Here is a 27,943-nt window from a genome sequence, read left to right on the forward strand (position 1 = left end):
TCAGTACATTTTTCAACAAGTCCTTTCAACAGTGATACACAATATTCTTCCTTTGGGCATCAGTGCTGTTAAATAGAAATGTACTAAGCAGCCATTTTCCAAAGCAACACTACAGCTGAGAACAGGTCAAGTGGGTAACACTGCTGCTGCAGGGAGCACAGGCGTTAGTTAGGGTCTGACAAGGATCTTACTGAGGATCGCATCATAGTAGGGACTGAAGACCATCTTGTTATAGTTGACCAGGCGCACGAACTTAATGGCAACTTCCTCCAGCTCTGTTTGAACTGGACCTAATCCCCCTGGGGCTGTGGGCAATGGCTTCTGATGACTGGAGACAAGGTAGGTTTCTAAGAAGGTCAGGATTCGGGAATCTGCGATAGAAAAGAAAGCAGTTGTTTTCTTCTTGGTCAGGGTGACTTTACAAGCTCCTATTTATGCTTCAGTTTTCAGCTTAAACATCACCTTTTCGGGAAAGTCTTCCCTGACCATCCTGAGGCACCTCCCACTTCTGAACATTCATCCCATTTGTACTGTACTCCCCCGCAAAACCCCAAAGCTGGTCCGCTCCACGGGGTGGGACCACGCTCATCTTGTTCATCATTCTCTCCTCAGCACCCAGCACAGTGCCTGCCATGAAGCCTGGCCACCAGGCAAAGCCCAAAATACACTTGGAAAGCAAGGATAAATGTATGAACGATTAATGGGAGATTAGGGTGCTGCCAGGTTCTGCTCTCAGAAGAGCAAGGCACACTGAGACCAACATGAGCCGTTGTTTAAGATCATATAAAAAGTGGGAGGAAAAATAAAGCAGGAAATGCAAGTTCAAAAGAGAAGAGAAAGGGACTTCCCTGGTGGCACAGTGGTTAAGAATCCGCCTGCCAATGCAGGGGACACAGGTTCAAGCCCTGGTCCGGGAAGATCCCACATGCCGCAGAGCAACTAAACCTGCAAGCCACAACTACTGAAGCCCACGCACCTAGAGCCCGTGCTCCCCAACAAGAGAAGCCACCACAAGGAGAAGCCCACGCACCACAACCAAGAGTAGCCCCCGCTCGCCGCAACTAGAGAAAGCCCGTGCGCAACAACGAAGACCCAACACAGCCAAAAATAAATAAATAAATAAATTTATTTAAAAAAAAAAAAAGACTCCAGCCTATTGGCTTGTGATCTGGATTTCCCCATAAGCCCACGTGAAAGAAGCCTAAGCCTCCTTCTCCAAAGCTTGCAATGAAGGCCATGGAGTTGTGGGCAACTTGTCCTACTCTGAGGAATCATTTAGTTTGATGCTTCTTTAGCCCACCCCCTGGTATGATATTTTTGCACTTTCCTGTGTGTCCTCAGCTGCCAAAAAAGTGTGTGTGCAAGCCACACCTTGCAGATTTTATTACAAAAGCAATAGCGGCATTTATATTAAATAAGCGTTTTCAAACTTCACACCCACCTCATGCCCTAGGGAACCTTCTCAGGTGCAACTGACTTACATCCTTTGGAGTCCAGTAACACACTCAACTGGCTGTGACTAAACCACCTAGATGACAGGACTAAGGGAGCAGCTTAGTAGCCAGTGGTCTCCTCACAGCACTTCCCCGCATCCCCACCCCAGTTGACAACAATGATCTCGACAGTCCGAGGGCCCTGCAGCATCAGGAAGCTCCTCCTGAGGGACCTCCAGATGAAACTGTGACTAATGCAGGCCTGGGATGAAATTTTTAAAAGTCATGGTATTAGAAGCAAACCCATGTCACTGGTTCAGCCTCCACTCCAACCTAGAATCTGATAACCACAGATCATTCTGCTTTTGCCTGAAGCCTGCTAACTTTTCATTATTTATAAGATGAACATCTATCTGAGTTCGTAAAGAAGTTAAGGAAGGACTTTACAATTAAGTAAATGACAATAATTTTCAAAATTAAATATTAAATGTATTAGATGTAAAAATTAAATATTAGATGTAGTGAACAGAATCAACCAGTGATGATGGAAAGTCACAGCTCATATAGCAGAGTAATATATATATATATATGCCCCCTGCACTGGAAGTGCAGAGTCTTAACCACTGGACCGCCAGGGAAGTCCAGAGTAATATTTTTAATAACTGCGACTCATTAGTGAGTCCTCCCTATGTGCTGCCAGGTTCTGCAGTAAGCACCTTACATATCTTATCACCTGCAGTCCTCTCAGCAACCCTGCAGGTGTTGGTATTACCCCCTTTATAGAGATGATGAAACTCAAGTATCACGTCACTTGCTCAGGCTACACAGTAAGTGCTTGTAAAGAAAACCCATCCTAGCCTTGTACTACAGCTATACTTCTCCCTTACCCTCGCGCCATTACCACATTCAAAACGCTTCTGGGGCTTCCCTGGTGGCGCAGTGGTTGAGAGTCCGCCTGCCGATGCAGTGGACGCGGGTTCGTGCCCCGGTCTGGGAAGATCCCACATGCCGCGGAGCGGCTGGGCCCGTGAGCCATGGCCGCTGAGCCTGCGCGTCCGGAGCCTGTGCTCCGCAACGGGAGAGGCCACAACAGTGAGAGGCCCGCGTACCGCAAAAAAAAAAAACAAAAACAAACAAACAAAAAAAAACGCTTCTGACTCCAGATCCGGGGGAGAAGCGTCCCCACGCCAAGCAATTCTCTGTGACCCCAGCTGGGCATCCTACAGTTTTACTCAGTTCTGACACTACGTGGAGATAGCCTCAGATCCCACAGGTTAAGGGCTCAGGTCCACAAGACTGCCCCCGACTTCAGAAGCCGATCACGAGGAGGAGGCCCGCAGGCCATCCACAACTTCTGACTTGACTACAAATCGGAGGTTGCCATGACGTCCTCTCCCTTGGCTTTTTTTTTTTTTTTTTTTTGTGGTACGCGGGCCTCTCACTGTTGTGGCCTCTCCCGTTGCGGAGCACAGGCTCCGGACGCGCAGGCTCAGCGGCCATGGCTCACGGGCCCAGCCGCTCCGCGGCACGTGGGATCTTCCCGGACCGGGGCACGAACCCGTGTCCCCTGCATCGGCAGGTGGACTCTCAACCACTGCGCCACCAGGAAAGTCCCTCCCTTGGATTTTGATGATTTGCTAGAATAGCTCACAGAACTCAGGGAAACACTTACTTAGGTTTACCAGTTTATTATATAATAAAGGATCTGATAAAGGGTACAAATGAAGAGTCGGAAGAAGCCATACATAGGGTGAAGTCGGGGAGAGTCCAGAGAGCAAGAGCTTTTGTTCCCGCGGAGCTGGGGTGCACCACCCGTCCACTGCACGGATGTGTTCAGCAACCCAGAAGCTCTCCAAACCTTGTACTTTTGGGACTTCTGTGAAGGTTTCATCACGTAGGCATTTCTAGGCCCTCTCCTCTCTCTGGAGGATGGAGGGCGGGGCTGAAAGTTCTAAGCTTCTAATCATGGCTTGGTCTTTCGGGTGACCAGCCCCCACCCAGGAGCCCATCAAGAGTCACCTACTCAGAACGCAAGACACTCCCAGCACCCAGGAAATTCCAAAGGAGGTAGGAGCTCCGGGTCAGGAGCCAAGGTTCAGAGACCAAACACTAGAACAAAAGATGCTCCTAGAGCTCTTATCACTGAGGAAACTACCAGAGCTTCAGGAGCTCTGGGCCAGGGGCCAGGGGCAGACACCAATATATTGTTTCCCACCACCTCACAGTGCTGCATGGAGCAGGGTTCTGAACAAAGACTGGTGATTCCAAAGCCAGAGCCCTCAGGACAGTGATGGCTGCCTAGTCACTTGGCCAAAGCTTCGGGTCACCCTAACTGCACTACGGTGAATAATCACTCATTGGCACTCGTAATCCATCAAACCCTTCTAGATGTCCACAGAGGGACCTGTCTGCCAGCCCATTGCAGGCATATCCCTGGTCCCGCCCTCACCCAAACGTACCCACGATCCTGCGGATGGGGTTGTCAGGATTGGCCACAGCCTGGATCTGGCCCTTGAGCACGGTCTCCTTGTCCGTGGTGAGGGGGCTGAACCCGCACAGGGAAAGGCAGCTGCTCACCTCCAGGCAGACTTTCTCCCCAACGGTAGTCAGGGCATCCTCCAGATGGAAGGAGCTTGAGCAGAGAAGGGAAGGAGAAGCCAGTGAAGAAAGGGCCCATCAACAAAGTGCACATGCCCCCCGCCAAGCCCCCGCCTGGGGAGAGTCACAGCGACCAATTCACAGATTGATGGGTTCAAAGGGAAAACTGTGCCTCTTCCCTGCCCTGAGCCCCTCAGACTGCGTCCATCCAACTCAGGGGACTTTGTCTCTCTGCCAGAAAGAACAGTGGCACGGGGAGGGCTCAGGTTATGCCTGGTCCGACAATCTAAAAGCTAACTTCTTGCTAGCACCTGTGTGGTGAAATAACCCTGGAACTGACTTAGGACTACCTTGGACACACACCTCTGGAGCAACACACCAGAAACCAGAAATGTGGCAGCCGCGGGACGGAGGGGGAGAGAAACTTTTCATTGGATACCACTTTGTCCCTTTAGGCTTTTTTTTTTTTTTTTTTCCGCGGTACGCGGGCCTCTCACTGTTGTGGCCTCTCCCGTTGCAGAGCACAGGCTCCGGACGCGCAGGCTCAGCGGCCATGGCTCACGGGCCCAGCCGCTCCGCGGCATGTGGGATCTTCCCGGACTGGGGCACGAACCCGTGTCCCCTGCATCGGCAGGCAGACTCTCAACCACTGCACCACCAGGGAAGCCCCCTTTAGGCTTTTGAAACACAGTGTATTAATGACTTTCAAAGAACAAATAAAATTAAAATCTAAAAGTTAAAATTCACACCTCTATTTCCTGGGGCTCCTGGGCTCCCCTGGAGTCTCTGTGGAGAGCCCTTGTGCTGGAGGGTGTTGTCTGAGAAGGCAATTGCCTTTGTCCTGGATCTAGAGGCTGTGTACAGTAGAATGAGTGGGAGCAAATGTGAGAGCCCCAGGACTTGCTGCTGGGGCCAGGGTGGACAAGGCAGGGCCGGCCTCCCAAGGAAACACCGGACAGGCCCTCCTCCTCAGTAGCTTTGACAGAGCAGTTTTACTGGAGGGGGACCTAGGTGACAGCCCAGGGCCACACCTGTGCAAGGGCCTCGGGCCAGGCCTCGCCTCAGCAAACACCCTGCAGGCCTGAGTCAAGACTGTTGAGCCCCAGGTCACAACTGGTGGACACGCCCCTCATCACACTGCACACATGCAAGCTGTGTGCAAACTCAGCAGCCAATTCCTCCACTTTGTAAGGAGGAGGAGAAGGTCTGGGGACATCCCACTTGGAGAATCCTCTGAGGTGGACCTTGTCAGATACAGGTTTACTTAGAAACATTCAAAAATATTCTATATGCTGGAAACCACATAAATCACCTAATCTGATTTCACTGCAGAAGCAGTTGCCCTCACACAAGTGTAGATTGGTGCTGGTTGATAAATAATCCATTTACGCTCAGCACAAAATGTCTATGAGGAGTGTGCAAAGGGCAGAAAACTTTAGTCACATTCACACACTCTGGAGGAATGCAGCTTGTTTCTTATTTGACCTTTCCCTAGGACTGTGTTGACCAAACTATTAGTTGATTATGAAAGCAATTTATTGGGTAACAACCAGTATTTTTTTTCTTTTTAATGGGACAAGAATAGAATAGAAATATCAGGAAGTATTAAGCACAGATGAGTAAGTTTCACTTGGTGAAGTTTTTATTGCAGTGACATGTGTGTCCAAGTATGCACTGTCACCACGGAAGATGAATTTCTTACTGTGCGTCCTGGTCACAAACAATTGAAAGCCACCGTCCTAGAGCCTTGCTAATCAGCCCTGGAGTGGACTCTAACTTTGACCGTGTGACCCTGAGTAAATCCTGCGGGGGCGAAGAACGCTGGAGTGCCAGGTTTCCTCAGTCTCCGGCAAGTGGCCCCAATTCTGCCTTACACCGCAGACCTCCGCTCCAGTCTGCTCCCTGCCACCCGCTGCCTCCCACCATCTGTTGAAGGCCCTGGTCACCACAGCTCTCTGTCACTTACGGCAGATGCATATCTGTGAGCAGAATCTTCACAATCATCTTGAGTTTCTCAGCGAAGTCGGCCCGGCTGGAAATTCCTGGGGCTGCCATGCTGAACGTGACCAGCAACACAGCCCCCAGGACAGTCAGTTGCTCCAGCTGGAGCTGGAACTCTTGGAAGCGAGATTGGTCCATCACAACTGTCTGCAATGAATAAAACAGAAATCATCCTGAGCTGCAGGTTTGGGCTGTCACCAGCAGAGGGCAGTGGGGCCGCAGCCCATACGGAGGCCTCTGAAGTTCCCCTGAGGACTTTCTAGTCCCTTCAGAGCCGGCCATAAGGGAGTCAGGTGTGAATTCTTCCACCGCAGCGCCCCTCTCCCTTAGGAAGGCTGCAGTACAACATGAGCCAGACGGGGTGTAAATCCACTTCATCATTTAATAGCAGCACAACCTCACGCAGGTTTCTTCAACTCTCTGAGCCCTAGGCAAAATGGGGATTCCTCCTTCACAGCGCTGTTTTAAAGATGAAAAAAGGGGAGAGGGATAAGTTGGGAGACTGGGATTGACAATATACACTCTACTATGTATAAAATAGATAACTATTAAGGACCTACTGTATAGCACAGGGAACGCTACTCAATACTCTGTAATGACCTATATGGGAAAAGAATCTAAAACAGAGTGGATATATGTATATGTATAACTGATTCACTTTGCTTTACAGCAGAAAGTAACACAACACTGTAAATCAATTATATTCCAATAAAAATTAAAAAGAAAGAAAGAAAGAAAGATGAAAAAAGACCATGTATATAAAGTGGCTGGGACTTCCCTGGTGGCGCAGTGGTTGAGGATCTGCCTGCCAATGCCGGGGACACGGGTTCGATCCCTGGTCCAGGAAGATCCCACAGGCCGTGGAGCAACTAAGCCCATGAGCCACAACTACTGAGCCTGTGCTGTAGAGCCCACGAGCCACAACTACTGAGCCCACGCGCGGCATCTACTGAAGCCCGCGTGCCTAGAGCCCGTGCTCCGCAACAAGAGAAGCCACCGCAGTGAGAAGCCCGCGCACCACAACGAAGAGTAGCCCCTGCTCGCCGCAATTAGAGAAAGCCTGCAAGCAGCAACAAAGACCCAAGGCAGCCAGAAATAAATAAATAAATGTATTTTAAAAAGAAAGATAATAATAAAGTGGCCGGCAGAGCCAGCACTCAATAAATAGGAATTACGTCGTTAGACGGGAAAGAGTAATGCGGTACACAGGGGCCAACTCATCCCAGTTTTTCCGGGAGTGGCCTGGTTTAAAAACTGAAACTCCCAGGTCCTGTGAACACTTCCCCTCTCCACGCCCATTCCCAGTCCTGGGCAAACCAGACAACCAGCCACCCCATCCAGGGCACAGGAGGGAAGGAGGGGAGAAATACACTTATTCACCTCGGTATCCCCCTCAGTATCCAGCATAAAGGAGGCTCTCAAGAACTGGGGAGTGAATAAAGAAAGAGAAAAATGAACGATAAGTAGAAAAAGTAGGAACGACAGATAATGCCCGGAAAGTAGTCAGTGAGTGAATTTCCATGACAGCGTCCCCGTGTTATTGACAGGCCTGGGCCCTGCCAGGCCAAAGTCCTCTGTGTGGGGTGAGGAGGTAAAGGGAAGTAGAAAGGCTGAGGAGAAATGACTTCTGATCTGAGTTTTTACAGATGAATCAAATAAACTTGAAGGACCAGTCTTGCTGTAAGAAACTGACACACCAAATCGAGACGTTAACAATGTGGAGTCTTAGCCCAGAATCCTCCCTAAGAAGTAAAAACCATCTTTGAAGGCTGAGACTCCTCCACTGTTAAACAGAGAGGCTTTACCAGTCTCTTTTTTGACTTCACTTTATTACAGGGCAGCATCCTTGCTTTGCGGCCTCCTAGCAGTATACCGTACTTGGGTTTAGGATGCAAAGGATTTCCAAGGATCAATTCTGAGAGTAGACATCTGTCCACGGTGAAAACACCATTTTCCCCACGGCTAATTTTTTATTTTTTTATTTTTGGTACGCGGGCCTCTCACTATTGTGGCCTCTCCCATTGCTGAGCACAGGCTCCAGACGCGCAGGCTCAGCGGCCATGGCTCACGGGCCCAGCCGCTCCGCAGCATGTGGGATCTTCCCAGACCGGGGCATGAACCCGTGTCCCCTGCATCGGCAGGCGGGCTCTCAACCACTGCGCCACTAGGGAAGCCCCCCATGGCTATTTTTTGAGAGAAATGTCTGCAGGAGAGAGGAGAGAGCATGTCACTCTGCAGGAAGGAAGCTCCCCACCCCCACTTCAATACCCCCTTGAGAGCCTGCTCTGGCACAAAACAGGGAACTCAGAGGAAAGAGGTGAAACCTTAGGCTCACAACATCTTAAAAAGAAAAATAAGGAACTGAGAAAGAAACTTAGAGAAGTAGCAGGATCTGAGGCTAGAGATAAGAAGCCTGAGTGCCCTCAAAAAAGAGGGGGAGTCTAGACGCCAAACCAGCTATTTGCTGGGGGAATCCCCCATTAGTCATCTCCTTAAAGGACTCCTGCAGTTAGAAGCACTTACTGCGAAAAACATACAAAGAAAAAAAATATTGCTCTGGGCTTCTCTGGTGGCGAAGTGGTTAGGAATCCGCCTGCCAATGCAGGGGACATGGGTTCAAGCCCTGGTCCGGGAAGATCCCACATGCCGCGAAGCAACGAAGCCCACGCGCCACAACTACTGAAGCCCGTGTGCCTAGAGCCCGCGAGCCACAGCTAGAGAAAGACTGCACGCAGCAACAAAGACACAATGCAGCCAAAAATAAATAAATAAAATAAATTAAAAAATATATATATTGCTCTGCATGGAAGGGGAAGAAGTTTCTTCAGATAAAACTGAAAAGCACCATCACTGTTAGGGTTTTCATCAAGATGAGTAAAACCAGGACAGAAGCTCAGCAGCACACACTAGAAGCCCCATACACTGCTGGTGGGACTGTAAAATGAGGCAGGCGCTTTGGAAACTAGTCTGGCAGTTCCTCAGGATGTTAAACTTGAGTCACCACATGAGCCAGCAATTCTAATCCTAGGTACATACCCAAGAGAACTGAGAACACATGGCCACACAAAAACCTGTACACAAATATTCAGAGCAGCACAATTCACAACAGCCCCAAAGTAGCCCATTCAGCTGTCCATCAATGAACAAAGTAAAACGGGGTATAGCCATACAATGGAATATTATTCAGCCTTGAAAAGAAATGCTGCCACGAACAACATCGTGGATGAACCACGAAGATATTATACTAAGTGAAATAAGCAAGTCACAAAAGGACAAATACTGTGTGATTTCACTCATATGAGGTAGCTAAAGTAGTCAGATGCAGAAACACAGAGGAACCGGGGGAGGGAAGAATGAGGAGGTAGTGTGTAAAGGGTACTGGGTTCCAATTGGTTCCATGAATCGGTGGCTGTGATGGCTGCAAAGTCATGTGAACGCACTTAGTGCCACTAAACTGTACACTTAGAAATGGTACATTTTATGTTGTGTATATTTTAACACAATAAAAAAATTAAAAAGAATGAAGTACTGATTTATGCTACAACATGGATGGACTTTATGCTAAGAAGCCAGACACAAATGGCCAATATTGCATGATTCCGTATAAACGAAAAGTCCAGAATAGGCCAAATCCATAGGGACATAAAGATTAATGGTTGCCAGGGGGTGTGGGGAGGGTTGTGACTGCTAATGGGTACAGGACTTCTTTCTGGGTGACGGAAATGTTCTGATATTAAACAGTGGTAATGGAAGTGTAACTCTGTGAATGTACTAAAAACCAGTGAATTATACAACTTATAAGGGAGATTTTTCTGGTATGTGAATTGTAACTATTATTTTTTTTTAAGTTCAGCAGCACAAAAAAGAAATGAGCAGTCCGACGGCTCTGGAGCACCTACTTCGGGGAAAGGTCTGTGGAGGTGGTCCCATTTCAGAAGCTTCAGGTACGCATAATTCTGGACAGCAACAGGATCTGGCCCGGGACCGTCCCCAGAGCCAGAGGCCTCTCCCACAGCCGGCAGGGCATTCCTATACTTCTGATTCATAAGGTCATCTGCGGCTTCTTCCAGCCATTGGGTGACAAAGTCCAGGGAATCTGTGAAAAGCAAGGCTTCGAACATTACTGGAACGCTCTGGACGGATGCTTCCCAGAATTACTTTAGGGAAGATCATCCTGGAACTGTGGTAAAGTATAAAGTACGGACTTTGGAATCAAATAGACCTCGGTTCACATCACAAGATTGCCAGTTAGCAGCTGAGTGTTCTTAGATACGTCATAGTCTGTTTGACTATCCAGATTCTTAATACAAAGAAACGTCCACCACCACCTCACAGGCTGCTGTGAGGACTAACCACGACAATGGATATAAATGCCACCTCGGATGTTCAACACACCTCCGCTCTCTTCTCTCCCACCCTGGCCACTCCTGCATGATACGTGGCTGGAAGCTCTGATAGCTCCAGCTCAGTGAGATGCAAAAATTCTTGCCCAGAGACAGATGGGGTGAGACACTGACTAGAGTTTCCCAGTGTAAAGTGTCCTCCACAGCGAAGATGAGGCTTGTCCTTGTCTAGATCTTAGTCTTGTATCAATCTGGTTTACTTTCAGCCTTGCGGGGGTGGGGTGGGGGGGTGAGTTCTGTCACGTATTTGACGCATACTGTGCAGTGTCTGGAGCACTGCGGGGTTCGGGGGGGGAACCTCAGTTGTCTTTCATCCGCCAGCACGCTTCCCCTACTTTTCTAAGCTGAATAATGCACCAGGGACTCTGAGGGACACAAGAGAGAGAAGATGAGGTTTTTGTCCACATTGTATGAGCAAACACCCCTCTGACAGGACCTGGAATAGGTTGCAGCCTTGCCAGTGGAGGCCACCTTAAAACAAAATGGGCAGCCGAGGGCATGGCTGGAGTCCACTCTTCGCTGCTGCAACAGGACACTCCTCTGGTTCTGCCCACATGCTGATCACGCCGAGCTCTTGGTTCCGAGCTTCGCTCTCCCTTTCGCCTCTGCAGACAGCATTCTGTAGGCGACCAGCTCTGGAAAACCTCGGCTTTCATGCTGTGAGTGATAAGCACTAGACTCGGACCGGCTCAGCGCCTGGGCCCCGGCTGTCCGCACCTGGCCCTCATACAAAGGCTCTTCAGCCTGTAAACTGCAACCCTGGTTTCTCCTGAGGGGCAGTAAAATACCAGTTGAGAAAGGGAGCTGTGTGGTCATCAATTCTGATCAAAAATCTCTCAAAATCTGGGGACTTCCCTGGCAGTCCAGTGGTTAAGACTCTGAGCTCCCAATGCAAGGGGCATAGGTTCGATCCCTGGTCAGGGAACTAAGATCCTGCATGCCGCCTGGCACAGCCAAAATAAAACCTCATAGGCTTACTGTGAGGTCACCTATGGCAACACAGGTACACCCTTGACACAAGCCTAGTACACAGTAAACACTAACCAATCTTCTAGTACTGCTCCTTCAACTCCGCCCTTTCTTGACTCCTCCTGGCCCTCAGGACCAGTTCCAACTTCTCTGCCTGGGGCTGGATGAGCAACGGCTGACCTGAACCTGGTCAGGCAACACAATCTATCCAGAGACTGCCATTTTCATCTTGTGACCCGCAAATTAGAGGCTAAACGGAACTCGTAATAAATTGGAACTGAAGACTGCAGTTCACTTAGAACATCAGCTGCCAGTGCAGAGACCAAAAAAACACCCTAGAAATGAAACATAGTTTGGATTCTAATTTATCTGTTTCCTGCAGTCATCTGAGGTTCATAAAAATGAGACTTTTTCTGGGTATGAAGCCAGGAGGTTTATGCATATAGAAGAGAAGCAAAGTGAAATTTCTTGACGTACCTCATAGAGAGGAGAAAAGTAAGCTAAATAGTCCTAAGAAGTTTGTCATGTTTTTAAAACCAAGGCCAAGTATACAATTCACCTCAAACTGGTGTTTTCATAAAAACCCATTTAATTTAGGACTTCTTTGTTTTTTTAAATTTCTGTTCTCCTCTCCTACTTATAGTTCTCTTGCTTGTCAACTAAGTTTTCAGGGCCTAACATCTTGTGCTTTTCTGTCTTCAAATCAGACTACTCCTGAAACAGGAGGGAAGGGGGCAGGGCACAACCCTTGAAAGAATGACATAGCCCAAGGATGTGACATAAACTTATTAGAACCAAATGGGTCCAAGATGGCGGACAAGTCAACTTCCACTAGACCTGGAGCCTCAGTATAGGCTCACTGTAACACATCAGCAAGCTAAATGACACACCCACAGGCGCCATGACAGTTCCCAGGCCCACCATAAGAATCAAAAAGTAGGTGGTGGCCCAATTCCTGGAAATCACCACCCCTTCCTGAAATAGCTGGAATACTCCTCCCACTCATTAGCCTATAAATTACCCACCCTTATAAAAACTGACAACCCCACACCCTGGTGCCTTTCTCACCTTCTGGGATGGCCCATACTCTGTGGAGTGTTTCTCTCTAAATAAATCCACTTCTTACCTATCACTTTGTCTCTCACTGAATTCTTTCTGCGATGAGATATCACGAACCTGAGCTTCATTAAGTCCTGAAACCAAGTGTGTGATCTCAGTTGGAAGGCCATGGGTTTTGGCTGGGTTTGAGTCCCAGCATGTGGGTTCAAGTCCCAATCTGAGGTGCACAGTTTCACTCTCATACCAAATTCTCATTTTGTTTTGAAAATATCATTATGCGGCAAGCTACGGCCACTAAAATGAAAAAACAGACAACGAACAGGCACCACAAAACATTAAACATACTTGGCTGCTTCTCCAAAAACTCTTGAAACTGCTTCCTTTCATATTCAACTGACTGCTGCATGAGATGTGGCCTAATGCTACTGACAGCAAAGTTTGCCATGTCCACTTTCATTAGGTCCAACACGGAAAAAATTGCCCTGAAAGAGATAAAAGGATTTATCACTAGACACTTGTAAAGTAAACACTGCTGTAAAAAAAAAATGAAGTGAGCTGATTTGAGACAGTTTTTTCATCTCAGAAAGGGTGGCAAGAAAAGTTGGAGAAGCCATGAGAACGCAGATTAAAAAAACAAATTTAGAAGAAAGGACTGCAAATTTTTAAGCTGTTCCCTGTCCCCACCCTTGCCCCTAGGCAAACGTCACTTCCCCCACTGTCTGTCAGACCCAGAGCTCATTCTTTGGCTCTGGGTCAGCCCTCTTGGCCGCAGAGGAAGGACGGCCCCAGACCCGAGGTGAAGAGCAGAGAGTTCACCACCTGGTCTCCGTGCTCACACAGGTTAATATGTTCACGGCAGGTTTTATGCTCTAGCTCTCATGGCATAATTGCTAGTTCACACTCTGAATGCAACCAATGGGCAGACCTGACGCAACGCCAAGGATGCCTTCCATACCATGCCTGTCACATACCAGCAGCGCTCTTACCAGAGGTCAGGAGCTGCTAATTGACCTACTTGCAGAAGGTGGATAAGAACCCAAGGTGCAGGTTTAGGTGTGGTCCTACACAGAGGTAAGAACAGGATCAAATGTCCTCCCAGTCCCCTGATGCCCTTTGGGACTGACTGAACATCGTATGACAGAATAAACTCACCCGCACATAAGGTGACATGTATGGGAAAGGATACACAGTCTGAGGAACAACTCAGGGCCCCTCACCCTGCCACTCTGTCCGTATCCCAAATGCGTGGGGCAGCCTACTCTCTGGAAGGTGTTCTGCCTCTCCTTTGAGCATTCCCAACAGTCCCCTAAATCCACCTACAGGAAACCAGAGACCATTGGAGACTGCCAAGTGGCAGACCACTGACTGGAAGTAACTCACAATCATGTTTTATGCTCAGAGTGTTTTTAAAAGCCAGGATTTCTAGCTTCTCTTGAAAACTCAAAAGATCTGGCAACCCGGGCCCAAACTCCATCACGACTACAATCGGCTGGCACTAAGTGGCCACTGTGGCCTCCTTCAGATAGGGTGTATACTCCCAGGTTACCAGTTTCCCCAGTCCCTTCTCTTTCCAGTAGCAATCTGAGTTAGGTTGAGTTTGCTACCAGCTATTTCCCCAGAGGACTCTCTTCCAAGGAATTCCCCATTTAACTTAGCTGATTGTGAGCTCTTACCGACGACATTATTTCTAATGTCTAGCACCGTGCCTAGCACATAAGAGGCGCTCAGTAAGAGCTTGTTGAATGAATGAGCAAATCAGTAACTATATTTAGGCAGTCTTTTCAACATGCTCTCTCTAAACCCTGAGGGAACCTGACAGTGAAGGGCATTTTTCTATGTAATGAATATTGACAGCGTAATGATATCAAGAAGGCTAGAGATTAAACTTTTTTTACTTATAAAACTTTTGGAAAGCAACTTGGTAACATGCAACGAGTCTTAAAACTGTTCACATCCTCTGACACAGTAATCCCATTTTAAGAACCTATCTTTAAGAAATAACCTAAAATAAAGAAAAAAGTTTTGTGCAGAAATGTTCACTGCAGGGTTAAATACTAAATAACTGTACATAATCTAATTGTCCATCTTAACAGAGAAACAGTTAATCATATCTATGTGAATGAATATTTTGCAGCCACTGAAAATGCTTATGGAGAGTTTAAAAACGTAACGTAATGTAAGTTGGTTATAAAAGGGCAATGAAAGAGATCCTTGTGGTGTTGTAACTGTTCAGTATCTTGAGTGTGATGGTGGATATTCGAACTTAGGTGATAAAATTGTATAAAAGCTACTATACATAAACATATACATGTGTATACAGGAAATCTAAATGAGATCAGTGGACTGTATCAGTGTCAACACCCTGGTTCTGATACTTTTGCGATGTCACCACTGGGAGAAGTTGGATAAAGTGTACTGTATTATTTCTTACAACTCCATGTGAATATATAATTATCTCAATGATACTTTCAATGAAAAAATAAGTGAAATAATTAGGGTGTAATGTTAACAAAAAAAAGTCAGGCTTGCAGTGCCCACCGGGAGGTCTTCTTTGGTTCAGCTTAACAGTCAGACTCACAAGACGACAATAAGCCACAGGTTTGGCACCATCTATTCACACAGCTTGCCAACAGGGTGGCACCAAGGACTCCTCTTCAAGAAGAGTTACAATATCAGTCATAGACAGCTCAGAAATGTGGGAGCGCCCTGACTTAAAAGCTCATAATAACTCCACGGCATGCCTTCTAGGGTCTCTATGGGGGGCATGCCCAGTTATAAAAGTTTCCCTACTCAAGGAAGTATCAAGTATGATGTGCCATCGAGTATTTATAGTTCATTATCATTTCTTTCTGTCTAGATGCAATTTACCAGTTAGAGGTCATTTTCCCCATAAGCAATATTACCTAGTAGTATTTTGATACATAACACCTTCATCTGTTTACAGGAAAACAGTAAAGCAGTTAACCAAAAGTCAAATTCTCAGGCAGCATCATGTCAATCCTTTGCCAATATTAGCATATAAATTATATAAATTTGATCACAATTGTATACATTTAAAAATAAACATTCAAAAGACTAAAGGAAGTTAACATGGACTAAACATTAGTTAATAGGATTATATTAATGTTAAATTTCTTGAATGTCCTGGTTGTATTTTGATTATGTGGGAGAATATCCACATTCTTAGGAAGTAGTTGCTGAAATAGTTAAGGGTGAAATGTCATAATATTTGACATTAACCATCAGAAGGTTCAGGGGGAAAAATATACATACATACGTACATACTCAATGTGCACATACTCAGTGTACATATAAAAAGATAAAGCAAACTGACTAAATGTTAACAACTGGTGGATCTATGTAAGGGTTATATGAGTGTTGATTGTACTGTTTTTGCAACTTTTCTGTAGGTTTGTAATTTTTCAAAATAAAATGCTGAGGCAAAAGAACAAAAAAATTTATATATCAACATGACAATAGTGATTGTGCCTTTGTGTGGTAACATTAAGGGTGAATTTTTTCCTTCTTTCTCCTTTTCTATAGTTTACAAAATGTTTGCTTTTTAAAAAATATTTCATGCCTTTTTGTTTCATTGGATTTATATTGATTTTAGTAAAAAACAGATTTGAATTTTAACATTTTTAAAACATATGCTAATTATCAGTCTTGGCCTTGACCGGCCTTCAACCAGTTAAAGAGTATACAGACTATAACCTCACCCAGAGTCTCAAGTTCACTGTCTTTTTCCCCTTCCTTCCTTCCTTTCAGCCTTCCCTTTCTCTTCCCTCCCTTCATTCCATCCCTCCCTCCTTTTCTTATTATAATCATTATTTTTAAAAAATACAGAACGCTTCACGAACTTGCCAGTTATCCTTGCACAGGGGCCACGCTAATCTCTGCATGGTTACAACTTTAGTATATGTGCTGCCGAAGTGAGCACAGCAAAATATTTGCTTTTTAATTTTTTTTTTTTTGCGGTATGCGGGCCTCTCACTGCTGTGGCCTCCCCCGCTGCGGAGCACAGGCTCCGGACGCGCAGGCCCAGCAGCCATGGCCCACGGGCCCAGCCGCTCCGCGGCATATGGGATCCTCCCAGACCGGGGCACGAACCCGTATCCCCTGCATCGGCAGGCGGACTCTCAACCACTGCGCCACCAGGGAGGCCCTAATTTTTTTTTTTTAATGTATGAATACCTACACTTGAGGAAGTCTAACTCTGAAAATAGGCTCTGTATTTTAGGTGCCCTGAAGGTGATTAATTAACACAGTGCCCATACCTGAAAAGGGGCACTATTTCCTTAATGTCCTTTAGTTTCTTCACTTCCTCATCTCGAACAGGTGCACACAGTGTCCCCATCATGCCAATAATGAATTCTGCCAGCTTGGAAATGTCCAGGGCCCCATTCTCTGCCTCCTGCTTTATCAGATCCAGATCCAAGACTTCTGTTATCTGGTTTCTCAGTCTAGTGTGACCAGGCAGCAAGAAAGATAAGAGCATCTACAAGAGAGCACAGCCAAGTTTAATCAAAGCTTCCTAGTCAGAAGCCATTTTTGATTATATGTAAAGGAATTTACAATTATTCCAATAAGGGTTTACCAACTGTTATTGTAATGGTGCACAAATTTTAACCTCTTATTCAACAAATCGACAGAAAAACATGTTTACAAATCATTTAGTCTAGCTATTTAAGCTTCCATTTAAGCCTAGGTATCAATCAACTGGACGCAGGAAGAAAAAACTGTTAGAAGTGAAAAAAAAAAACCCACATTAACTAGTGTGTGCCTGTGAGCTAACGACAGAGGCAATTTCCACAGACACATTACTTCTTTGGAAAACTGTTGCTAAAGGTATTGCAAAAACAGTTCTACCTTTCACTTAATGCCTTCTCTATCCCAAAGACTGAATTGCTTTTTTGGTCATTATTTATTGAAGGTGTTCATATCTATTAAAATTTTTATAAATTATCTACATTTTATAAAATAACTTGTTTTCTTTAAGTAATTCTGTTTTCAAAAATATGAACCTTCTTTTCATTTAGAAGAGTAATGCCCTCAGGTTATCACAGCTTCTTTGAAAATTTTTATAAAGGCCAGTAAGCCAAAAATACCCTAAATCCACATTTCAGCAAGCAATTTAGAATCCTGATCCTTCAATTTCTTTAAAGCCTTCTGGCACAGTAACACAGAGAGGTTGAATAAATACTCCTAACATACGAGGAAAGCACCACAACTTGCTCTTCGCCTCACCTCTTTGATCTCACCAACAAGCTTGATGGCCCGGTCATAAGTTGGGGGGTCTTCACTTAACTGGACACTCAAGCAATCCCAAAAAGCTTTATGTACAATATCCTTTACTTTCTTCTCCAAGCTGGAGGCAAATGGGAAAAAAAGCAAAAGCAAATAAAATATTATTGCCTCAAATTACTTTCAAAAGCCCAAATTCTATAGGTTTAGGGTAAGAAAATTTTTTTAATTATTTGGATGAAGGAAAGATTTCCCAGATATACCTAAACCAATCACATACTTATTTTTAGTTAGTGATTTATTTCAATAAGTACCTCATTGGAAAGAATAACTTTCAACTAATTTGACAGGTGACATTAGTCCAAATAACAGCCCATAACAGTGCCATATGATAAAAAGAACACTGGAAAGTTCAGATCTGTTAATTTAAGTTCCCCGATACAGGAAGCTTCCTAAGATATTTACGATTAAGTAGTTTAAGACTTTAAACTTTAAGTTTTTTTCCTAAAATTATCCTATTCCCATGTGACATATTGGACAACTGTTTAATTAGGTACCAAACTACTGATATAACAACTTATATATAGCATTTCAGGAAAACCAGTCTTTATGTCATGAGAGCAAAACAAGTAATTAATTCTTCATGATTAACGTGAAAAAGTACTATCCTTGCAGAACATATAAGAAATGTTTGTAAAGTCATATTCAGAAGCCTCAGGCGGGAGACACTATAGCTTGCTGACCCAGCAGCCATCGCTCCTCCTTTGTCAACAGAATCCCGATTTTTTTCATGGTACTTTCACAATTATCATGGGCAATGCTTTTTCCTTCTTGTGACAATCCATCTTTAAAAGGTGTGCCTTACAGTCAACAGAATTTTAGATTCAATATGATATGTGCCAGGCACGAGGTAGGGATAGAGAATAAAGCATAGTCCTTGTCTCTAAGGAGTTTACAATCTGGTGAAGAATGCAAGTAAACCAACAACTACAGTAAAATGTGATAGTTACTAAGAAGAAATGAAGGAGACAGTGCAATGAACACACAAGAGGAGGCAGCTAAATCCTATGGAGTGGGAAGAAGCTGACACGCAAGACTTCCACAGGAGGTTTCCAGACCTTTTATTACATTGTCAAGGATCAGTGGTCCTGAGATCTACTATCAAACTCTAGTAATTCCCAGGATAAGGAATATATTTTAGCAACATAGGAAAGGAAAAATATATTAGAATATATTGACATCAAGTGAAGAAGACATTTCCAGAACTGGGAAATGGCTTTGTTCTACCAAACAAGATAACTCAGTAACCACCTTACCTGTCTTCTGGTAATTCAACTGGTTTAATCCGAAAGTCTCCATTTATGACAATTTCATGGGCTATGGTCATGTTAGTTACTCCTTTTGCTGTCTCTAGAAGTTCTTCTACTGTCACGAATCGAGGAGCACTAGCTATAACAAAAATCCAGTGTAAGAGGTCTGTTCCTCTAGATTAGGATTTCTATTAAATTAAGGAGAAGGTAGTGGTTCTGGTACCAGCTAATAATTTCAGTTATCCCTTTACTTATGAAAATATTCTGGCAATTTCAAATAGAATTTTACCTATTTCATATTCTTTTTTTTCTTTTAACCTATAGAATCCTAAAAGCACAGATCATTTACAATACTCAAAACATCTTTTTTTTTTTTTTTTTGCCAAAACTGGTCAATGGAAAATGATTACAGTAAACTAAGACTTTGAAAAACTTTTTAAAGTTACTGATTATCACTTTTTAAAGTTACTGATTATCACCTTCCCAGAAAGCTGAGAGTTTATTTTCTAATCCCTATGCCTCCTGTCTACCCTAAATGGAAAAAAGACACCAGATTTAGGATCTTCTCTTTTGTTCCCATCAGCAGTTTACATTTTGCTCCATCGTTAACACTGTGCCTTAAACGAGTCTCCCAAATTAAAATAGCCTTGAGCCAGGTGCTGTTTAAACAGTGCTAAAACCACTACCCTGTACAGGATACTAGGACAATATAAGAATTCTGAAGTTGACAAATGAACAAATTAGAGTGTGTGACACAAGAATTTGTAGAATGCAGGCCCACTGCATCAAAAACCTCAGAGTCATCTCTGACTTCTCCCTTTCCGCTGCTCTGTTATCCAGGTCCTGCAGATTTTACTTCTGTGTCAACTGTGGCAATAGCCTCATAACTGGTCTCTGTTCTTCGCTTTCTTTTGATAAAGTTTGAGATTTATCTTCCATAAAAAAAGTTCTCACAAATCTCCCCAGGTGTTCTAAGCCAAGGAACAAAGGGTAATTCCTACTATTAAAAAGTCTGTGATTAAATACTTGCATTTTTGGTTTATCAGTTATATCTCAATAAAGCGGGGTTATTTTGTTTGCTTTTTTAAAAAGTCCATGATTACAGGTCTTTAGCTTATATCAGAATCACAGGGAAGGCTTATGAAGACAGATTGCTGGGCCCCCTCTCAGGGTTCTGATTTAGCCTGTTTAGGTGGGGCTGGAGAACTGCATCTCTCATAAGACTCCAGCTGATACTGATGGTTTCAGAAACCACACTTTGAAAAGCACTGGCCTAGAAGATGATTATATTAATTTTCTGTAATGGTGATAAGATCTGGGCTTAAAATGAGATAAAAATGCCACTGGTTTACACAGGGTTTAAAACTTATAAAGATCTTCCTAGGTTAGTGAAAAGTTATTTTCCCTCTTCTTTTACTTTTTTCTTTTGCTCACCAGAAAAAGGAATCAAATTTAAGAGCTGGTCATATTCTGTCTGGTAAAAATCTTTATTTACTCACATAAGGGGAAGTTGAGAAAACTCACAACATTTTTTTCAGCATTTCCAGAGAATATTAATAAAAATAATAAAGAATATTGGCTTTGTGGATATTGGTAAAATGCAATAAATATCTAAAATCAAGGCCCAACAAATCTTTTCAATTCTCAGTATTATTTAGATGTCAATTTCTACCAAATTGATCTACTGATAAAATGCAATCCCAATCAAAATCCCAGCAAAGTTTTTGCTGAAATTGCCAGCCTGATTCTAAAATTTGTATGGAAATGCACAGGACCTAGAAAAGCCAAAACTATTTTGAAAAAGAAGAATAAAGTTGGAGGACTTATACTAGGTGATTTCAAGACTTCCTATAATGCTGATAATCAAGACAGTGTGTGTCTGGCATGAGGACAGACATATAGACGAATTGAACAGAGAAGAGGATCCAAAAATAGACTGAGGCACACACATACATATGTATATTTGTGGTCAATAAGGCAAGATTAGCTTTTTTATCAAATAGTGCTGGAACAATTAGAAATCTACAAGTAATAGAATGACCCTCAACCCTTACCTCACATGATAAATAAAAACTAACTCAAAATGAACTGCAGACTTAAATATAAAAGCTAAAACTATAAGACTTCTAAGAGAAAACACAGACAAAAATCTTTGTGATCTTGGATTAGGCAAAATTTCTTAGATAGGATACAAAAAGCTTAAAATGTAAGAGAAAAAAACTGATAAATTAAACTTTACCAAAAGTCAAAACTTTTGCTCTGTGGAAGACTCTATTAAGAAAATGAGGGACTTCCCTGGTGGTCCAGCAGGTTCAAGACTCTGTTCCCAATGCAGGGGGCCCGGGTTCGATCCCTGGTTGGGGAACTAGATCTCGCATGTACGCCACAACTAAGAAGTCCACATGCCACAACTAAAAAACAAAAAGATCCCGCATGCTGCAGTCACTTTGGAAAACAGTCTCTCAGTTTCTCATCAAATAAAACATACATACACTTACCACATGACCCAGCAACCCCATTCCTAGGTCTTTACCCAATAAAACTGAAAACATATGGCCATGTAAAGACTTGTACTCAAATGTTCATAGCAGCTGTCTTCATAACATTCAAAACCTGGAACTAATCCAAATGTCAGTAACAGCAGAATGGATACACAACTGTAGTATAATTATACCATGTAATAGTACTCAGCAATAAAAAAGGAACTACTGACACATGCAAAACCATGGATGAATCCTAAAAGCATTATCCCTAGTGAAAGAGTCAGATACAAAAGACTGTATAGTAGGGACTTCCCTGGTGGCTCAGTGGTTAAGAATCCGCCTGCCAATGCAGGGGACATGGGTTTGAGCCCTGGTCCAGGAAGATCCCACATGCCATGGAGCAACTAAGCCCGTGCACCACAGCTACTGAGCCTGCGCTCTGAAGCCCACGTGCCACAACTACTGAAGCCTGTGTGCCTAGAGCCCATGCTCCGCAACAAGAGAAGCCACCGCAACGAGAAGCCCGTGCACCGTAATGAAGAGTAGCCCCCGCTCTCTGCAACTAGAGAAAGCCCGTGAGCAGCAACAAAGACCCAACGCAGCCAAAAATAAATAAATAAATATTTTAAAAAACTGTTGCTAAATTGTTACAGCATTTTGTGCACTGACGCTCTGTTACAGAAACTGAAAACCTCATTAAGTTAAACATGCCCTTTGGGAGCCTGGCAAACAGATTCCAAAATAAAATGAAGGTCTAATTCAGAATGGCTTACTCTCACCTTTCTTCACTAAGGGGTGTGGGACCGGAAAAGTCTACACACTCTAAAGAGATGCTTCCAGTCACACAAGTGGATGGACATTTATTGAGGGCAGATGGCAAATGTCACCCAAAGAGCTACTGCAGACTGAGTATAGTGAAGCAAGGGTAAAGCTTATCCATTGAACATATTACACTGTGTGGAAATGGTTTGTTACAGTATCTTCCTCACTAGATTGCAAGCTCTAGGAGGACGGAGAGCATGTGTGCCTGGTTCACTGCTGGACTCCCGCTACACAGTGTGCACTCAATCAACACTGATTGATTAACTAAATATAGAGACACAATAATTCAGTCTGGTCTTACACTTTAGAAAGGTAAGAACTCGGTGTGACCCGTTTATCTAATGAATCTCATAAGGACCTGATTTAATAAACTAAAATGCTAAATGGGAAATATTAACTGGAATAACAATTGATGTTTTTCATCTGAATATGGCAACTTTTACTGATCAGCTAGGTGATTAAATGCTAGAGCAAAAGGTGCACTGTGAGCAGAGAATTAAAGTATATTAAAGGGACTTCCCTGGTGGCACAGTGGTTAAGAATCGCCTGCCAATGCAGGGGACAGGGGTTTGAGCCCTGGTCGGGGAAGATCCCACATGCTGTGGAGCAACTGGGCCTGTGCATCACAGCTACTAAGCCTGCTCTCTAGAGCCTGCAAGTCACAACTACTGAAGCCCGCGCACCTAGATCCCGTGCTCCGCAACGAGAGGCCACCACAATGAGAAGCCCAGGCACCGCAACGAAGAGTAGCCCCCACTCGCCGCAACTAGAGAAAGCCCACGCACAGCAACAAAGAGCCAATGCAGCCAAAAATTAATTAATTTTTTTAAAAAAAGTATAAAAAACTCCAAAAAAAAAAAAAAAAAAAGATACAGGGGCTTCCCTGGTGGCACAGTGGTTGAGAGTCCGCCTGCCGACGCAGGGGACACGGGTTCGTGCCCCGGTCCGGGAAGATCCCACATGCCGCGGAGCGGCTGGGCCTGTGAGCCATGGCCACTGAGCCTGCGCATCTCCGCAATGGGAGAGGCCACAACAGTGAGAGGCCCGCGTACCGCAAAAAAAAAAAAAAAAAAAAAAGATACAAATGAATCTGTATACAAAACAGAAACAGACTCAGAGACACAGAAAAACAAACTTATGGTTACCAAAAGGGAAAGGGAGAGGGGTAGGGATAAATTAGGAGTATGGAATTAACAGATACAAACTACTATACATAAAATAGATAAGGAACAAGGATTTACCGTATAGCACAGAGAACTATATTCAATATCTTGTAATAACATATAAAGGAAAATAATCTGAAAATATATACACATAACTGAATCACTTTGCTATACACCTGAAACTAACACAATCTTGTAAATCAACTATACTTCAATTTTTAAAAATCACCATTAGAATAAAAGGGTAATATTGGTGCAGGCAAGATCACTGGTAAAGGCTAAAATCAGTGAGTTGAAGTTTAAGCAGAAACAGGATGTCTGCATAGTCCCAAAGTATTGTAAGCAGATAGGGTAGGTGGTCTCCAGAGAAAAAGAACCAGGCATGACTCTCTTGACATAAGATGCCATTTTTGACCTAAGCCACTCTGTGATGTAAGCGTGACCACAGTGCTTGCCCTTGAACAGATCTCAGTAATTTAGTAAGATATGAATAACAATGTGATACATATCTTTGAGTTCTGCAGGAACTAAGGCCCCCACACAGGTGGAGGATGGTAACTGCATGCTGAGACCCCAGACTGGTCAGAACTGGAGGAATGATGATGTTGACCTTCTTCTACATTCTGTATCAGTTACTAAAAGTTCTGAACCCAAATTCCATTACATGCAGGGGAAGTGGGGTGAAGGTTTTTTCCCCACACCACTAAGCAATTCTCTGACACCAGACGGGTGTCGTACAATTCAACTCAATTCTGACACTATCTACCTGGAGACAGCATCAGATTCCACAGGTTAAGGGCTCAGTCCTACAAGACTGCGCCCCCTGCCCCCCACCCCCCACTTCAGACAACAGTCCCAAGTCCAGATTGTCACTTTTTTTTTCTCCCCTAACTGGATACCTTTTATTTATTTTTATTGCCTGGCTGGGATCTCCAGTTCAGTTTTAATTAGAAGTAGTAAGAGTAAATATCCTTGTCTTGTTCTCAAACTTACAGGGAGAAACATTCATTCTTTCACCATTGAGTATGATGTTAACTGTAAGAGTCTGTAAATGTCCTTTTATATTTTGTGGATGTTCTCTTCTTTATTTGCTGAGAGTTTTTACCATAAACTGATGTTAAATGTTATCAAAATAAGTCTATTTGTTTTAAACAAACACATTATTTTGCTTCCTATGAACCAGGCACCGTTCTAAAATGCTTTACAAATAGTATCTCATTTAATCCTCTAACAATCCTAGTAACATGAACTAGTTTTGAACTAATAGTGAATTACTATTGTCCCCATTCAGATAAAGAAATAGGCATAGAGAGGTTAAGTAACTTGCCCGAAATGACATGGCTAGTAAGTAGCAAGTCACCTCTGCTTCTGACAGACTGGCTATGGATGGGAAGTTCCAACAACCTCTCCTTGCATTTAATTAATTCGCTGGAGCAGCTCATGGAAGTCACAGAAATATTTTACATACTAGATTACTAGTTTATTATAAAAGGATGTAACTCAGAAACAGCCAGACGGAAGAGGTGCATAGGGCAAGGTATAGGGAAGCAGTGTGCCACTCTCCCAGCACCTCCATGTCTTCACCAACCCAGAAGCTCCCTGAACCCCATCCTTCTGGGTTTTTATGCAGGCTTCATTACATAGGCAAACTTGATTAAATAATTGGCCATTGGCAACTGATACAACCGCCAGCTCCACCCTCCTCCCCAGAGGTGGGGGTGGGGGGGTGGGACTGAAAATTCCAACCCTCTAATCACACGGTTGAGTCCCCTGGCAAACAAGCTGCCATCCTTTGGTTAGGTTACCTAGGTGCTTTCCAAGTCAGCATAACAAATGACATCTTTCTAGCTCTCATCACTTAGGAAATTCCAATAGTTTAGTAGCTCTGTGCCAGAAACAGGATGAAAACCAAACATTTCCTATAATAAATCACAGTATCACAGTTACCAATAGCAGTTCTACCCTTAAAACATTACTCTGGGGCTTCCCTGGTGGCGCAGTGTTTCAGAGTCCGCCTGCTGATGCAGGGGACGCGGGTTCGTGCCCCGGTCCGGGAAGATCCGGACATGCCGTGGAGCGGCTGGGCCCGTGAGCCATGGCCGCTGAGCCTGCGCGTCCGGAGCCTGTGCTCCGCAACGAGAGAGGCCACAACAGTGAGAGGCCCGCGTACCGCAAAAAAAAAAAAAAAAAAAAAAAAAAACATTACTCTGTATTATAATTTGCAAGGCTAAAGGCTATCTTTTTGCTTTTAATTTGTAGAATCCCAGATGTGATTTTAGAGTTACTTATAAATTCAGTTTGGGAGAAATGTCTGCAAACAGCTAATTTCATATTTTATAAATTCTTATTTATGCTCTATGCAGGCAGTGATGTCTCCTGACCTGGTCCCCAGACTATGGGGTCTTAGTTTTACCACTGGAGTCCACAGCCCTATACCTACCTATCACTACAAGGAGAAAGAGCAAGAAAGCCAGAAACAGTATTTTAGGTCATTGATTTTAAACCTCATTTTGCTATGCATCTCTATGAGAATTTAATGAAAGCTTCCATGACCTTCTTCCTAGAAAAATGCACATACACACACATGTTGATACACTTTTTTGACTGTTCCTGGGTTCCCCAACTCTTGATCATGGGTCCCAGGATAAGTTGCCTTAAGGACATAACCACATACAATTTTAGATAGTCTAGTGTTGGCCTGACATTAATTTGGAATCATGCCATCAAACTGACAGGATGCCAAAGACAAGGACATTAATCAAAGAACAACTGAAGATCTAAACCAAAGGTACTTCTTTATCAGAAACTGCAAGTGATAAAACTACCATATTGGCCATAGACAGCCACATTACAGCTATCAGTCCTCGGTATCTTTAAATGCAACAGATGGGGGAATTCCCTGGCGGTCCAGTGGTTAGGACTCTGCGCTTTCACTGCCCAGGGTGTGGGTTCAATCCCTGGTCGGGGAACTAACATCCCACAAGCCACGTGATGTGGCCAAAAAAAAAAAATTCTTTTTTTATAATAAGTAAATAAATGCAACAGATGACATGTTAGTAGCAGTAGTATTAACAACTAATGTTTACTGAGCGTTGATTATGTGCCAAGCACTGTTCTAAGGGCTTTACATGAATTCATTTAAACTTTTCAACGACCCTAAGAGATAACGTGTATTTTCCTCATTTTAAAAACGAGAAAACAGATGGTTTCTAACTATACATTTTGGAGACAAGGCCTAACACATGCATGATAGGCTGTTATTAATAGCATGTTTCCTTCCCTGAACACAATTTGACCTAGCAGTATATTTATCAAAATCTATGTGATAATAAACCACAACAAAATGGGGTCCACCAATGTTTGCTGTAAGCATACTCTGTTGACTAATAAATTACCTGGGAGGGGCTTTTATCATTTTAAAAGAAACACACCTTAAACCCCAAAATGTTTGTACTTCTTCCAAATATGAAGGATTACTGATCATCTATACTTTAAAGAGATAACATCAACACTAACATTCTTAGACTATGACACCCCCTCTTAAAACTTTCATTTTTGCACTCACTTCAAAAACCTTGAGTGTTCTTAATAAAAGACATGAGTTGGAGCAACTGCTGGGAATGCATGCGGAAACTGCCACCCTTTCATCTACGAAACCTGCTCCCTGCCAGGGATCTGAAATGACTTCACCACACACAGTTAGCAAAGTGAATCTCCTCAGCCTTGTGGGAACTAAGCCCCCAGGCAGTGAAGTTAGGGTGTGGTGAACTCACTCACAGTCAAAAACTTTTTTTTTTCAACGTACACAAGCACAGTCCTGGCTGGGACCTGCCTTGGGCTTTTCAAACACTCTTTTAATTAAAGCTGCAATTTGCACTCCACCTTCCTATTTCTCAGAGCATTTCAGACAAACTGGAATGTCACTGAGGCTGGAAGAAAACAGGAATATTCTGGACATTATCCTAAAATTGTAATTTGTCATGCAATTGAAAACCCGAAAGTGACTAGGCTGTCAGTTGCTAATGCTAAAATGCTAATTATTGGCAATGTTATATTATTAGAACCTAGTTCAAGGCCACATGTACATGGAAACATAATAAAAATATCATCTGAAAACAATGAAGATATTGCTTCTAACCAAAGTCAAATGTGCTTACAGTGAGGTCTTTGCACTCTTGGGGTGCTAGGAGAGCCCGACTTTATTTTCCGTAAAGCTTCATCAGAACCTTCCACAGCATCTTCAAGGCCTTGCTCAGAATCATTTGATTTTGATTTTTCTTCTTCGTTTATATTGGACTTGTCAAGGTTTTCAGACATTCTCAATTAAGTTCATTCACTCTCCTAGGGGGAAAAAGAAAATGAACCAAAATGTTCTTGCTCTGACACTAACTAGCAGTGTGACTCTGGGCAAATGATTTAACTTCTTTGGCTTTCAGATTCTCATCTGTAAAAATCAAT

The 27,943-nt window shown here is 43.8% G+C and overlaps 1 protein-coding gene across 1 annotated transcript; it reads right to left on the reverse strand.

Moving 5' to 3' along the window:
- Positions 1-27,802, reverse strand: TCP11L1 (t-complex 11 like 1; the record flags this gene model as incomplete). The annotated part of the gene is made up of 9 exons (XM_079707948.1): positions 1-371; positions 3,893-4,065; positions 5,998-6,179; positions 9,932-10,128; positions 12,809-12,945; positions 16,741-16,961; positions 17,711-17,831; positions 19,024-19,156; positions 27,643-27,802. 9 exons carry the CDS (start codon positions 27,800-27,802, stop codon positions 169-171), a joined length of 1,527 nt encoding a protein of 508 aa, XP_079564074.1. The 3' UTR covers positions 1-168.
- Positions 27,803-27,943: the final 141 nt, after the last annotated feature.

Source organism: Hyperoodon ampullatus (assembly GCF_949752795.1).
Source record: "Hyperoodon ampullatus genome assembly, chromosome: 7".
NCBI lineage: Eukaryota > Metazoa > Chordata > Mammalia > Artiodactyla > Ziphiidae > Hyperoodon > Hyperoodon ampullatus.